This window comes from Taudactylus pleione, unplaced genomic scaffold (genome assembly GCF_031769625.1).
Source record: "Taudactylus pleione unplaced genomic scaffold, aTauple2 ptg000336l, whole genome shotgun sequence".
Lineage (NCBI taxonomy): Eukaryota > Metazoa > Chordata > Amphibia > Anura > Myobatrachidae > Taudactylus > Taudactylus pleione.
In genome coordinates, this window is record NW_028284737.1 from 5763714 (window position 1) to 5776513 (window position 12800).

Here is a 12800-nt window from a genome sequence, read left to right on the forward strand (position 1 = left end):
TATTGACACTTCTTGAGGTCAAAAATAACTAGTGGATTTTATTAGGCCTGAACAAATCCTAATTTACCAATTCGAAAAGTACAGAGATTTACAGTGGCCACACACAGTGCAATTACTGGCTGATCTGGCCAATAATTGCACAGTGTATGGCGGTGACCCAGCACCAATTATTGGTCTGTTAGGCATGCACAATCTTCCTGCATGCCCATCAAATCCCATAATATGTGATTGGATATACTATCCACCAGACATACAGACCAGTTATTAGACCATGTATTGCAATGTCAGATAATTGGTCTGTCTGTGGTGACTTTTATCTCACAGTATATTGCCACCCTTAGGGGCCAGTTCTGCATTGCTGCACTGCAAAGCTGCTGAGACAGAAGTGTTAGGGATATATAGTAAGGTTTGGCCTACAATGAGCGTAGCTCTCCTGATACTTATAAGGTGGGTAAATTTAGAGATTGCAGAATTGCCACAATCGATTGAAAATGGGAAAGATTTTTATACACAATCGATTGAAAATTGCACGATTGCTGCAATCAATTGCTGATGTATGGGGCCTTTAGTCTTGTCCAGCACAAACAATAATGTCCCAGTTGCATCTACAATATTTTCTTGAACTTTTCTCAGTGACCGATCAGCAGGATCATTATGTATCTGACCACTGACAATGGCAGCTAGAGCCAGGTTAAGGTCTGGAGCAAAGTTTTCCTAGACATCTGGTAACCCTATGTGACTACACAGCACCAACTCATCCTCTCTAATGAGATAGCTCAGGAGGCCAGCTGTGCGGTCTCCTCACCTCATAGCTGTGGTTGAGAATCTGGTGTGTACCATACTGTTTGGCAGGGGTTCCCAACCATGGTCCTCAAGGCACACTAACAGTCCATGTTTTAAGGATAGCCTACTTGAGCACAGGTGACTTAATTAGTACCTCAGTTATTTTGATTAAACCACCTGTGCTGAAGCCTGGATATCAATAAAACCAGGACTGTTAGTGTGCCTTGAGGACCGAGGTTGGGAATCACTGTTGTATGGTCTAACGGGTGGTGTCTTACCCTCCAAGTCCAGCCAAGCCATTTGAATCTCACAAAGTGTGCCCTGCTTGGATGAGGCAGAGGTTCTTCTCACCTGCTCACAGTCCAATTCTATAGTATTATAGGAACCTGACAGGTGTTTCTTCTCAGATGGGATTATACTGGGGCTCATTGTGCACTGACCCCTTATCTATTTGATAATAATGTGTAATGGGCCTGATTCGGTTGCGTATGCAATAGCGATTACAGACGCAGTCGAGCAATAGTTTGCTATCGCACATGTGTACAAGCTGCACTGCGCGTGCGCAGCGATCGTATTGCGATTACGGACACACACAGGAATCCATCGCAAAGTGAGTGACAGACTGTCACTGGTGATGGGGGAGTGGTCAGAAAAACACAGGCGTACATGTCCGTTTCATGGGCGTGCATAAATTATCCACTGCGATTGCTTACGCAGATTGAGTACTCACTGCGTGCGACGACTGTTGCGCACACTACTGAATCAGGCCCAGTGTTTGTTCTTCATTATCATTTAGGGTAGTGCTATTTTTTTTTTTTTAAATGGTAATGGTTAGAGATGAGCGGTTCGGATTCTGTGGAATCCGAACCGCTCCGAACATTGGGGATCCGAGTCCACCCGAACCCTGTTCGGGTGTTCACCGCCTGACTCGGATCCCCGTTCGGGGCCGAACGGCGGCCGCCTGATGTCGGATTCTCACTAGAGAATCCGACATCAGGTCTCCTCGCGTGTAGGGCAGAGCGCAGTGATAGCGCTCTGCCCTACACAGACACAGACACACAGCCGCCAGCGGCAGCTGTGTGTTTGTTACAGCAGCCAATGAGAGTCACACAGACTCTCATTGGCTGCTGCACGGAGGGAGCCGGCTGGAGCTCACACATGAGCTCCGTCTTCCGGCTCCCTCCTCAGCGTGTGACAGAGCAGACGGCGCGGGAGCGGGGATACAGGTACGTTTTTATTTTTTTATTTGTGCAAGGGCCAGGGGCGCTACTGGGGGGGGGTCTGCTACTGGGGGTGCGGGGGGGCCATACTACTGGGGGGGTCTGCACTACTGGGGGGGTCTGCTACTGGGGGGGGGGCTATACTACTGGGGGGGCCATACTACAGAGGGACCTGCTACTGGGGGGGTCTGCTACTGGGGGGGCCATACTACTGAGGGGCCTGCTACTGGGGGGGGCCATACTACTGGGGGGGCTTACTACTACTGGGGGGGGCTGCTACTGGGGCAGCCTACTACAGGGGGGGCCATACTACAGGGGGGGCTACTACTGGGGGGGCCTGCTACTGGGGCAGCCTACTACTGGGGGGGCCATACTACTGGGGGGGCATACTACTGGGTGGCATGCTAATGGGGGGCATACTACTGGGGGGGCCTGCTAATGGGGGGCATACTACTGGGTGGCCTGCTAATGGGGGGCATACTACTGGGGGGGCCTGCTAATGGGGGGCATACTACTGGGGGGCATTCTACTGGGGGCACTGCATAGTGGACCCTACTACTAAGGGGACTGCATAGGGGGCACCACTGCTGGGGGACATTGTGTAAGGGACACCGCTACTGTGGGCATTGTGTAAAAGGGTCACTACTGTGGGCATTGTGTAAAAGGGGCACTACTGTGTGTCGTAACATAAATAAGAGACACTACTTTATGGTGCAATGTGAATCAGGCCCTATGTGCGGTGTAATGCGAATAAGATTGTGCACTGTGGCTCCTAGGGCCGTAGCCCACTTTGTAAACAAGTACTGTGACTCTGCTGGCCGTACCCCACTGGGTGGGTGCACTACTTTTCATTTCTACCACTGCTGTGTGGCAATGTGTCATAGATGTGCTTTATACTGTGGTGTCTGTGTCGTTGTGCCGCTGCTTTGTCGCTTAGTAACCAGTCAGCTCACTGCAACCTTTGGCCAATAATGTTGAAAACAATATTATAAGCTGTGATATGGTCTAAATTGACTGGAAATGAATGTTATTGAGGTTAATAATACTCTAGGAAGAAAAAAAAGACCAATTTATGTGATTAGTTTTTTTTGTAAATTTTTGTAAAAAAATCCAAATCCAAATCCAAAGCCAGTCACCGCAGTTTGGCAAATCCAAATCCAAAGCCGGATGACGAATTAGAACCAAATCCAAATCCGGCAAAAATGGTCCGGCGCACATCCCTAGTAATGGTCTGTGGGCCTAATTCACTACTGATCGCAATTGCGAATGCAATAGCGATTACGCACGCAATTCAACTGTAATAGTATGCTAATCTATTGTGGTCGCTATGCCGCCGCAGCATAACATAAGGACGACCACTTTACCTTACACACATCCGTAATGTTTAGCAAGACTGCGAAACCATCGGTACAATCGAGTACCATCGCAGCCTCATGCACACTTGCAAAAGCTCTGATCTTACTCAGAAATTGCTAACTTCATCACACGATATCAGGCCTCAGGCTGCGTAAGGCATTGCAGTGGATAATTTATGCACGCCCCTGCAACAGCATTCTAACGCACTGGCACGCCTGCATTTCCCGACCACCCCCATCACCACCCCCAAACGGTACTTCCAGGCACAATCACTCTGCGATGGGTCTTCTTAGTCACTGCGATCACAGTGGCCGGTTCACGCACCGTGATGTATAGGCATGTGCAGTACGCAACAATCGGTCGATTACGTGTGTAATCGCAGTTGCGATCAGTAGTGAATCAGGCCCTCTGTCACAAACATGTTCCTGTTGGTGATTAGTTCTACACGTTTGCCCGCTTCTGTTACATTTGCCATACACAATGATAACTACGTGTCTGACATCATTCTAGGGCAAGGTTCTATGAAGGTAGCGAGCTGGTTGCGGATTCAGGCGTCACTGTGGACACCACCATGCGTGGAGGAAGACTTGGAGTATTCTGCTTCTCACAGGAAAATATCATCTGGTCCAACCTGAAGTATCGCTGTAATGGTAATTTTTCCACATTTTTTGGCAAACTATAAAACAGTGCTCAAAGCCAACATACAAGTTGATCCAAGGTGAAATAGTTTCTCAAAACATTCATAAATATGTATGTACATATTTATATATGTATAAGGTCTCATGCCATAGCATTCGTTTATGCTGGACCATCATCTCCAGCCCAATAAATAATATAGCTCCCATCTTATTATATGGCATTGTTCCGCCACCTTTGGATGTCCTCAATTATAATTTACAAGGGTTTAGGTGCAATTCTAGCTGCAAGTAGTAGCACAACAACATAATTTGTTACCCAAGGCGAAGTTGACAAAATGTACAAACCCTCCGCACCCCTTACGATATAAACCAGTAACGGTCATACATTGTACCAGCCATGTGGGTCCACATATTACACCGGCCCTCTTGCTGTCCCCCATTAATTCTAGCAGCCCCATAACCCAACCAAGAAGGAGCTAGCATACTAAAACAAAACCCCTTTACCAAAATGAATATTATGCTATAGCTAGAACTATTTATTAATCCTTTCACCTTATGAACAAATTGCCGTCATTACCCGTTGCGCTCGTCAGCTGATGATCATAATTCAGGTAATGTGTGTTCTTTCTTCATTCCCAGATACAATCCCAGAGGACTTTCAAGCTTTTCAAGCTCAGCAGTTTGCATCTTAAAGTAACAAAGAACCAAAGAAGTTTATTTTTTTGTTTTGCTGTAATCACATTTTTATTTGTTGATAAGAAAGAAAATCTGATGTAACAAAGTTTTTTTTTTACACCTACTGTACATGAATGTATGTGAAATAAACAGGTACAATAAAGAAAAGTTTTAAATGACTTTGCAATGTTTGTTCCTAATGGTGTTGTCCCAGAGGTGAGGGGATGGTGAATATCATACGGCAATATTTCCAAAACATGGTCCTCAAGGCACCATAACAGTCCAGGTGTTATAATTATATCCATGTTTGTGCACAGACTGGTACTAATTAAGTCACTTGTGCTTGAGAATGGATATCCCTAAAACCTTGGCTGTTAAGGTGCCTTCAGGTGCGAGTTTGGGAACCAATGTCATATGGCCTTAGACCTTAGTAAAGATGCCTGGGATAAAATATCTTTTATGTCACTCCCCAGATTTCCTAAAAAAGACAAAAAAGTATAATCTCAAATCTAGTGGACAGAGGACCTCATTCAGAGCAGCTTGCAAAATTCGAGCGCTCGCTCTGAATGAGGGCGGCTGCTTCTCTATAATGAGCCGCCCTCCTGGCCACCATCAACCTGGTCGCTCGCTTTAGCGAGCGACCAGGTTGATGGTCGCGATGGTCAAGACCATCGCGGCTTGCGACGAGACCCTTGTGGTAGGGTCTCGTCTGTCGCAAGCCCCAGAGAGCTTTCGGCTCTAATAGAGCCGGAAGCTCACCACTGACATCACGAGTGATGTCAGTGGGGCCGCCCCCAAACGACAGGCGTTCCCCGCCTACAAACCGGTGCGAGCGGTCGATCACCATGGACAGCTGCCCCTTTTGTAGTGAGCCCCGGAGCGAGAGAATTTCTCTCTCGCTCCAGGGCTTGCGCACACGCAGTGCGGCCGCTGCGCGTGCGCAGGGCCTTAACATCGACCCGCTTGCGAGCGGGTCTGAATGAGACCCAGCGCCTTTAATCTTTATAGCCTAAAATCCTAATTCTTAACCCACAACAGAATTCAACCCCTAGGGGTAAATTTACTAAAGTGAGAGTTTTTAGACATGGAGATATTGCTCATAGCAACCAATCAGAATCTACTTATCATTTAACTAGCAACTTATAGAGAATAGATTCTGATTGGTTGCTATGGGCAACATCTCCACTTGTAAAAACTCTCACTTTAGTAAATGTACCCCCTAGACTTTAGGTTATGCTTTAATCCAAGCCTGTGTCATGGTCTAATACTATCCATTATACATGTCAAATCTGATCTTGCGTTGTGATCTTTCTCACTAATGTCTTTAGGTGGCTGATAGCCTTTCCTGTGTAAAAATGCTAATGATACTGTACTAGTGTACTTTAGGATAGAAAATATGTTTTAAATAGACATGGTTCAGCACAAATCAATGTATAATATTAATTTTGTTCTCAGCAGATGCCAAAGTCTTCTTACCAACGTTCTGATAATGTAATCAAAGGTTCTATCACTACATTATTTTGTTTGAAGTGTCTTTAAAAAAAAACTAATAAAAAAAAACAAAACACATTTCTTCTTCAGGGTCTATAGGGCTCCGCAGGGTAGACAATGGGGTGTAGGTGGGACCTGGTGGACCGGACACCAACAGCAAAGCTTTTCAATCGGAGGATGCTCCGGTCCTTCCCCCTATACCCCGCCCACAGTCTGAGGGCAACTCAGTTTCGTTGGTGTTCGGCAGGAGCTGGATCAACATTTTTAACAGTGGGGCTGCTTCAAGCAGCCCAAGCTTATTTTTATGATTTATTTTTATTTTGAGTGTTTTTACAACTGAGCAGCAGCACGAGACTGTCCCTTGGACATTTGCACTGCTGCTCAATCACCACCGTGACACCAGCTGGTGGGGCTCTGAGGGGGAATAGCTAGCAGGCTCCCTGGACCCCAGACTGAGGCCCAGAATCCAGGGGGCCCCAGACTGGAGGCTCTGATGTGTACACTGGTTCGCCCACGACTCCACTAGACCACCGGGGCATATTATTCTGGCGCAGGAGCATAATTGACAGGCCAGGGGACCCGGTGGTTAACGTCAGCAAGATGACAAGGAGCTCTCCCTGCAGCCCTCCCCCCAGCCTGACAACCGGCTTCCCGATCGATGGTAAGTCGAGCGTGGGGGTGGGCGGGTTAGGGTTCCTGGGGGGGACTTAGGCTTATGCACCCCCCCTGGGAGGTTAGGTTTAGGCTAGGGGAAGGGGGGTTAGGGTTAAGCACCCCCGGGGGAGGTTAGGGTTAGGCTCCTCCCCCGGGGGACTTAGGTTTAGGTGGCGGGGAAGGGGGGGGTTAGGTTTAGGCACTTGGGGGGGAGGTTAGGGTTAGGCACCCCTAAGGGAGGGTTAGGGTATAGAATTAGGTTAGTAAATACTTACTTTTGATGATCGTTATTTCCTCCTCTGGCGGGATGCCGCTATCGGGATTAGAACCGCCGGCCGCATATGTATTCCACAAGGTATAGGGGGTTCATTGTACCCCACATCTCCCATATATTTGGGAGGATTATCACATACTATTTAGCGCGGTTGCACACTACACTGTGCCATATTACATATTTCTGGGTTGCACTGTACTGTGTCAGATTGTGTATTTTATTATTCCTGTGGCTATGGCTGGCACAGGAAAGAATAACAAGCAGGCTGATGCTGCTGCTCCTACTCTGGTGTCTTGTAAGTCCTGCTCAGCAGGCAGCCGCAGAAGACCTAATTCTGGAAGGTCTTTGTACAAAATGTTATACTGCCCCGGGCCCATCAGCCCTGCTGTCCCCTCCTCAGGACCCACCTTGGGCTACCTTTTTCACAGATCCTGGCAAGAATTGCGGAGCACCTAGTGGTCACTGTGGTAGCTCCACCTATGTGATGGCCTCAACAGGTGCTCCCTGCAAATCCTTTGCCGCCCAATGGGGTTGTACGTTCTACCGCAGTAGAGAGATTGGCGAATACCTTTACAGTTTTTCAGCTAATGCCTTAACCTAGTAAACCCACTAAGTGTGCTGTGTTATCTTTCCAGTCTACCCAGTTATCTGATTCTGATGTATCCTCTGGGGAGGCAGAAGACACAGACCTCTCTGACTCCTTATCGGGAGACGAGGAGCCAACCTCTAAATTAAATATACCTGCACTGGTAAGAGCTGTAAAGTCTATTCTACAATAGAAGAGACGGAATCCGCTCCTAAGATGAAACAGCCACTGTTTAAATGATAAAAGGTAGTTTTACCAGTTTCCTCACTCTGACCAGCTATCTGATCACATGAGCGAGGCATGGAATATGAACAATAAGAGGTTTCAGTTACCTAGTCGTTTGTTCCTTTTACCCTTTTCCAGCAACTGATTGCACTAAATGGGAAGTTCCCCTAGCAGTGGATTCTCATGTAACTCGTCTTGGTCAAGAATGCTACCTTACTCATACATACTGCAACCTCTTTGAAAGAAACTGCGAATAGAAGTATAGATGTCTGTCAAAAATCTATATACTCTCTTACAGGAGCTATTTTTCATACTGCTAGCGCTATGGCCTGGATGGCAAAAGCCATTGAGAGTTGGGCAGAGGCCCTAGAAGAGACATTTCCTCCAGATGCTTCGAGGGAAGAGCTGTCCTACATATCTCACATTAGAGATGCAGCCTTTTACTTAGGTGAAGCAGCTATGAATACGGCTCTCCTGGCCTCCAGGGTATCCCAAACTTTGGTAGTGGCCTGCCGTATTGTCTGGTTCCGTTCCTGGAAAGCATATTCTGAATCTAACAGGGCTTTGGAATTTCTGCCTTATTCTGGAAACATCCTGTTTGGCCCGGAACTGGATAAAATTGTAACTACCTTGGCTGCTTCCAAGATGGCGTTCTTGCCCTCTGCATATCATGCAAAGCCTCGGACATCATCCTTTCGCCCTCAAGGAAAAGCTAAAGGTAAGTCCTTTCCAAGGCATCAACTAAGGCCTCCAAGCTTAGGAGTAAACAGACCTGGGCTACTAGACGTCCACCTACCAAAGCTGAGGACAAGCCTGCAGCCTGACGGGGCGGACCTCTCCCTGGGTGGGAGGCCGACTTCTTCAATTCACCCAGTTTTGGCGTCAGACACCAAGGTAAGACAATTTATCGTTATCCCATGTAGAATTAATGTATATGCTTGTTAGGAGCCCCATGATTAAACAAATTGGAGTCAAGAAGCAGCAGATACTGATGCAGTAATTAAGCCATTAAAATTATTGTATAATGTGGAGTCTTTGAACACCAACCAAGGGAGCCAAATGGCAGTAAAGTCGGTAGGTCTACCTTTAGAGAAAGATACAATGTCTTCCATATCCATATAATAATCTATCCTCTTAAACCAGTCTTCATTGGAGGGAGGAGAGGTAGATTTCCACAAAACAGGAATGACAGCTTTAGCCTCATTATTTAGATGCCTTAGTAGAGAATTCTTATAGGAGGCCGTAGAAGACTAGTTTATATTCAAATGCCAGAATCCAGGGTCTCTGGGAACCTCCCCTCCAAGAATTGATTTAGAACATTCAAACACATTAAACCAAAATGGGACTAGGGAAGGACAATCCCACCATATATGTAGTAGGCTCCATAGACATTCCTCTTCAACTTACTCTATGAGTAGACCTGTTGTCTCAGGATCCATGTCTACAACTGGACCTAGCCTGTGTGTCTTTAACGGCTTGGCTCTACAGACATCCTCCTTATGGCTAAAGGATTTTCCAGCTCTGTAGTTTACATGCTCTGAGCATGATCTGGACCAGTCTCAGCCACAATTTACCACAGAATATGGCATACTATTTCCAATGGTGTGCTCCAAGACACTATGATCCTCAAGTTTTTAAAGTTTGTAGAATTCTTGCCTTTCTTCAAGCTGAATTGGATCAAGGCCCCCGCCTAGCATCTCGTCTCGGATTTGTCAATCTGGTTCCAGCGCAGAATTGCTCCTATACCGGATGTTCACACCTTCTTGCATGGTGTTCTACGAATACAACCTCCCTTTGTCCCCCCTGTCGTTCCAAGCACTTCAGGAACCTCCATTCAAACCCCTGGAATCAGTGGATATCAAATGGCTCACTGCGAAGAATGTTTCTTCTGGCTATAGCATCTGCCCATAGGATATTGGATTTAGGGGCGCTTTCATGTCGCTCCCCTTTTTTAATCTTTCATCAAGACAGGGCTGTTCTTAGAACGCTCCCAAGCTTCCTTCCCAAGGTGGTTTATCGTTTCCACCTAAATGAGGAAATTTTGGTTCTGGATTTTAAATTGCCAGACCCCTCAGCACGTGAGGCCTCTTTTGGAAGTGGTCCGTGCTCTAATGTGGACCGTACTACTCCCATCAGGAAATCGGACTCCCTCTTTTGCCCTATATGGATTCCACAAGAAGGAATGGCCAGCTAACAGACTCTGGCCAGATGGATTTGCATGACTATCTCAGTTTTACACGCAGACTGGCCTTCCTGTGCAGATTACAGTATATGCTCATTCTATTCGCTCTGTGGGTCCCTCGTGGGCAGTCCAGTGTGGCACCTTTGCTGAACTGCTATGCGAGGCAGCCATGTGGTCTTCTGTCCACGCCTTATGCCATTGATACGTTTGCCTCTCAGAATGTTTCCTTCGGGCATAGGGTTCTCCTCTCAGCTCAGGAGCATCCCCGCTCTTGAACAATTGCTTTGGGACATCCCCATTGTCTCCCCTGTGGAGCCCTATGGACCCTGAAGAAGAAAAGGAGAGTTATGGTAAAACTTACCCTTGTTAACTCTCTTTCTTCGAAGTACATAAGGTCCACAGGGCACCTGCCCTGACGCACCTGGCTTCTATGGGTATGGGTATCTTCTCTTGGTCACTTGTTTCCTTCTCTATGCGAGAGTGTGATTCCTCAGTTTACCAGTCTTACTTCTCTCCTATCCTGCTCCTGCCTTGTTAACAAAACAGAGTTGCCTTCAGTATGTGAGCAGGGTATAGGGGATGTCCGGTCCTCCAGGTTCCAACTATACCCCATTGTCTCTGCTGTGAACTTCGAAGAAACAGAGTTAAGAAAGGAAGTTTTACCATAACTCTCCATAACTTAACCACACAGGAATCCAAATCAAGGTTTACTTTTTTTTCTTGCTTAGCCTTTATGGCTTCCTTCTGTGGCTTACAGCAATATTACACAGAAAACAAAACATAATGTTCCAGTTTAGATACAGCGATAATCAATGCAAATCAGATCTGATAAAAAGCAGAAAAGGTTAAAGTAATTAATTTATTTAAAAAAAAAAATTATAGGATGGCATGTGCAAACCAATACATTGATATCATCTGAAGGAAGAAAAATATAAATCAAGGTATTAGCATTTACAGCAGGTTGGGAAAATGATGGTATGGACTGAGACTTGCTACTCTTCTTCACAGAAGGCAACATATACAAGAGAAAAACATTTTTTTTTTTAAATTGAGTAAATATTTAAGTCTGCTGCATACAGTATATCTGTGTTCTTTATCAAGGTCTCCTGACCTAATAATATTGTCGAAACACTTATTTTTACAATGATAATGTGAAAATAGTGTCAATATTGATGAAGGGGCTAACGCAGGATATACGAATAGCAGATATCATCTGCGTTAAATAAGCAACTGTAGAAGAAAAAAAAATATTTGCCCCCAAAAAGTATGGAGGTTGTTTATCCTCATAATTTATCAACCTCAGAAATATGAGCAATTTCAGAGCTTGCATGCGTTAGCTAATGGCATCTTTGGTGTTAGTGGCATGTGTTTTACTGCCTGTACCAGACACTTACGGGCCTATTCATTATTACATAATCATCACTAGTGAAAATTATGTTTTAAACTCACTGCGAGTTTAAAAAATCTTTTGGAGGAATGCCTCACTAACAAAAGTACCACATCCGAAAAGCTGTTTTTGTTTTTTTTTGGAAAAGTGATAAATTCCCCATGTAGCTGAGGTATCCATAAGAATTTCCTCACACTGCGCTGCCCCCCCCTCTCTAATCCATTCTCTTTCACCCCAGACACCACACCCCCTCCTCCCCATGGCCACCGGTGTCCGTCCAACCACCCCTCCCCCCCCCGTCTCCCGGGACTGGGAGCAGAGACTGTGGTTGAGCACGCTCCTACAGACACTGCTGTGTAAATGCCAGCTTGTGCATGGTATCGGATGCTGTATGCCATCTCAGAGTGGTGTACAGTATCACTCAGACGTTCTGAAAAAAATGCTGTTTGGGAACTTGAAGATTTACATAATTTCTATGTCCCCATACTAAAGTATGGGGACTGTGGAAATTATCGGGGCAGAATTGTAACCAGGAGATCTGTGATATCTCCTGCATTACATGCTTAAAGAATATCCATGACCCTTCATTTTTACAAAAAGGAAAATGTTGATTTTCACCAATTTTTGTAGAAATTAAGGGATGAATAGACCCCTTAATGAGGGGAAGAGGGATCTTTTGAGATCCCTCCCCGTTGTGGCGGTTGCTCCTGCTTGTATAAATAAGCAAAAACAGGTGCAAATAAAAAGCACGCGGCAACCCTTAATACACAATAACGCGTTTCTCCACTTATCTGACAGAGGTCAATAAACAATGAGGTTATATCCTACTAGTGGTTTACACTGTACCTTTACTTGCATCTTCATTTTGCTGGTTGCACATGTAAGTCATTTACACTTACTTTATGTCCCACTCTTTGGGAAAGAGTCCTTTAGAAGCCTGTGGCTATTTGGAAATGGGCTACCATAGATTATATTACTAATCTGGAGATCTGTCATACCGAAATTATATATGCAACTCAATACTGGACAAACTGATTAGCTAGAGACACCGATTGGTAGAGAGCAGTGGTGGAAAGCATATACATATTTGTCTACAACTAAAGTACGGTCTTTCTTGCTGCGTTCAGATGATTGTAGGTGGATCAATTATTTATGCACATGTAACAAATGGAGCACACACAAAATCCAGATGGTATTTTTCTAAATTCTCATAACAAATATTTTTAGTTTTAATCAGTCATTGATCCAGACATGTGGACAAGCCATACGTAGAGAAGATATAGGTTAATGTTTTATTATATCTATATAATTCACAAGCCACATGTTTGC

General features: G+C 45.5%; 1 protein-coding gene across 1 annotated transcript in view; it reads left to right on the forward strand.

The window, feature by feature from the left end:
- THBS4 (thrombospondin 4) overlaps positions 1-4824 on the forward strand; it is a 99738-nt gene extending 94914 nt beyond the window's left edge. Inside the window, exons 21-22 of the mRNA XM_088443928.1 lie at positions 3870-4009; positions 4637-4824. Coding sequence (XP_088300054.1) covers positions 3870-4009; positions 4637-4689 — 193 coding nt within the window. The 3' untranslated portion in view covers positions 4690-4824. The remainder of the gene's footprint in view (positions 1-3869; positions 4010-4636) is intronic.
- The last annotated feature ends 7976 nt before the right edge of the window (positions 4825-12800 follow it).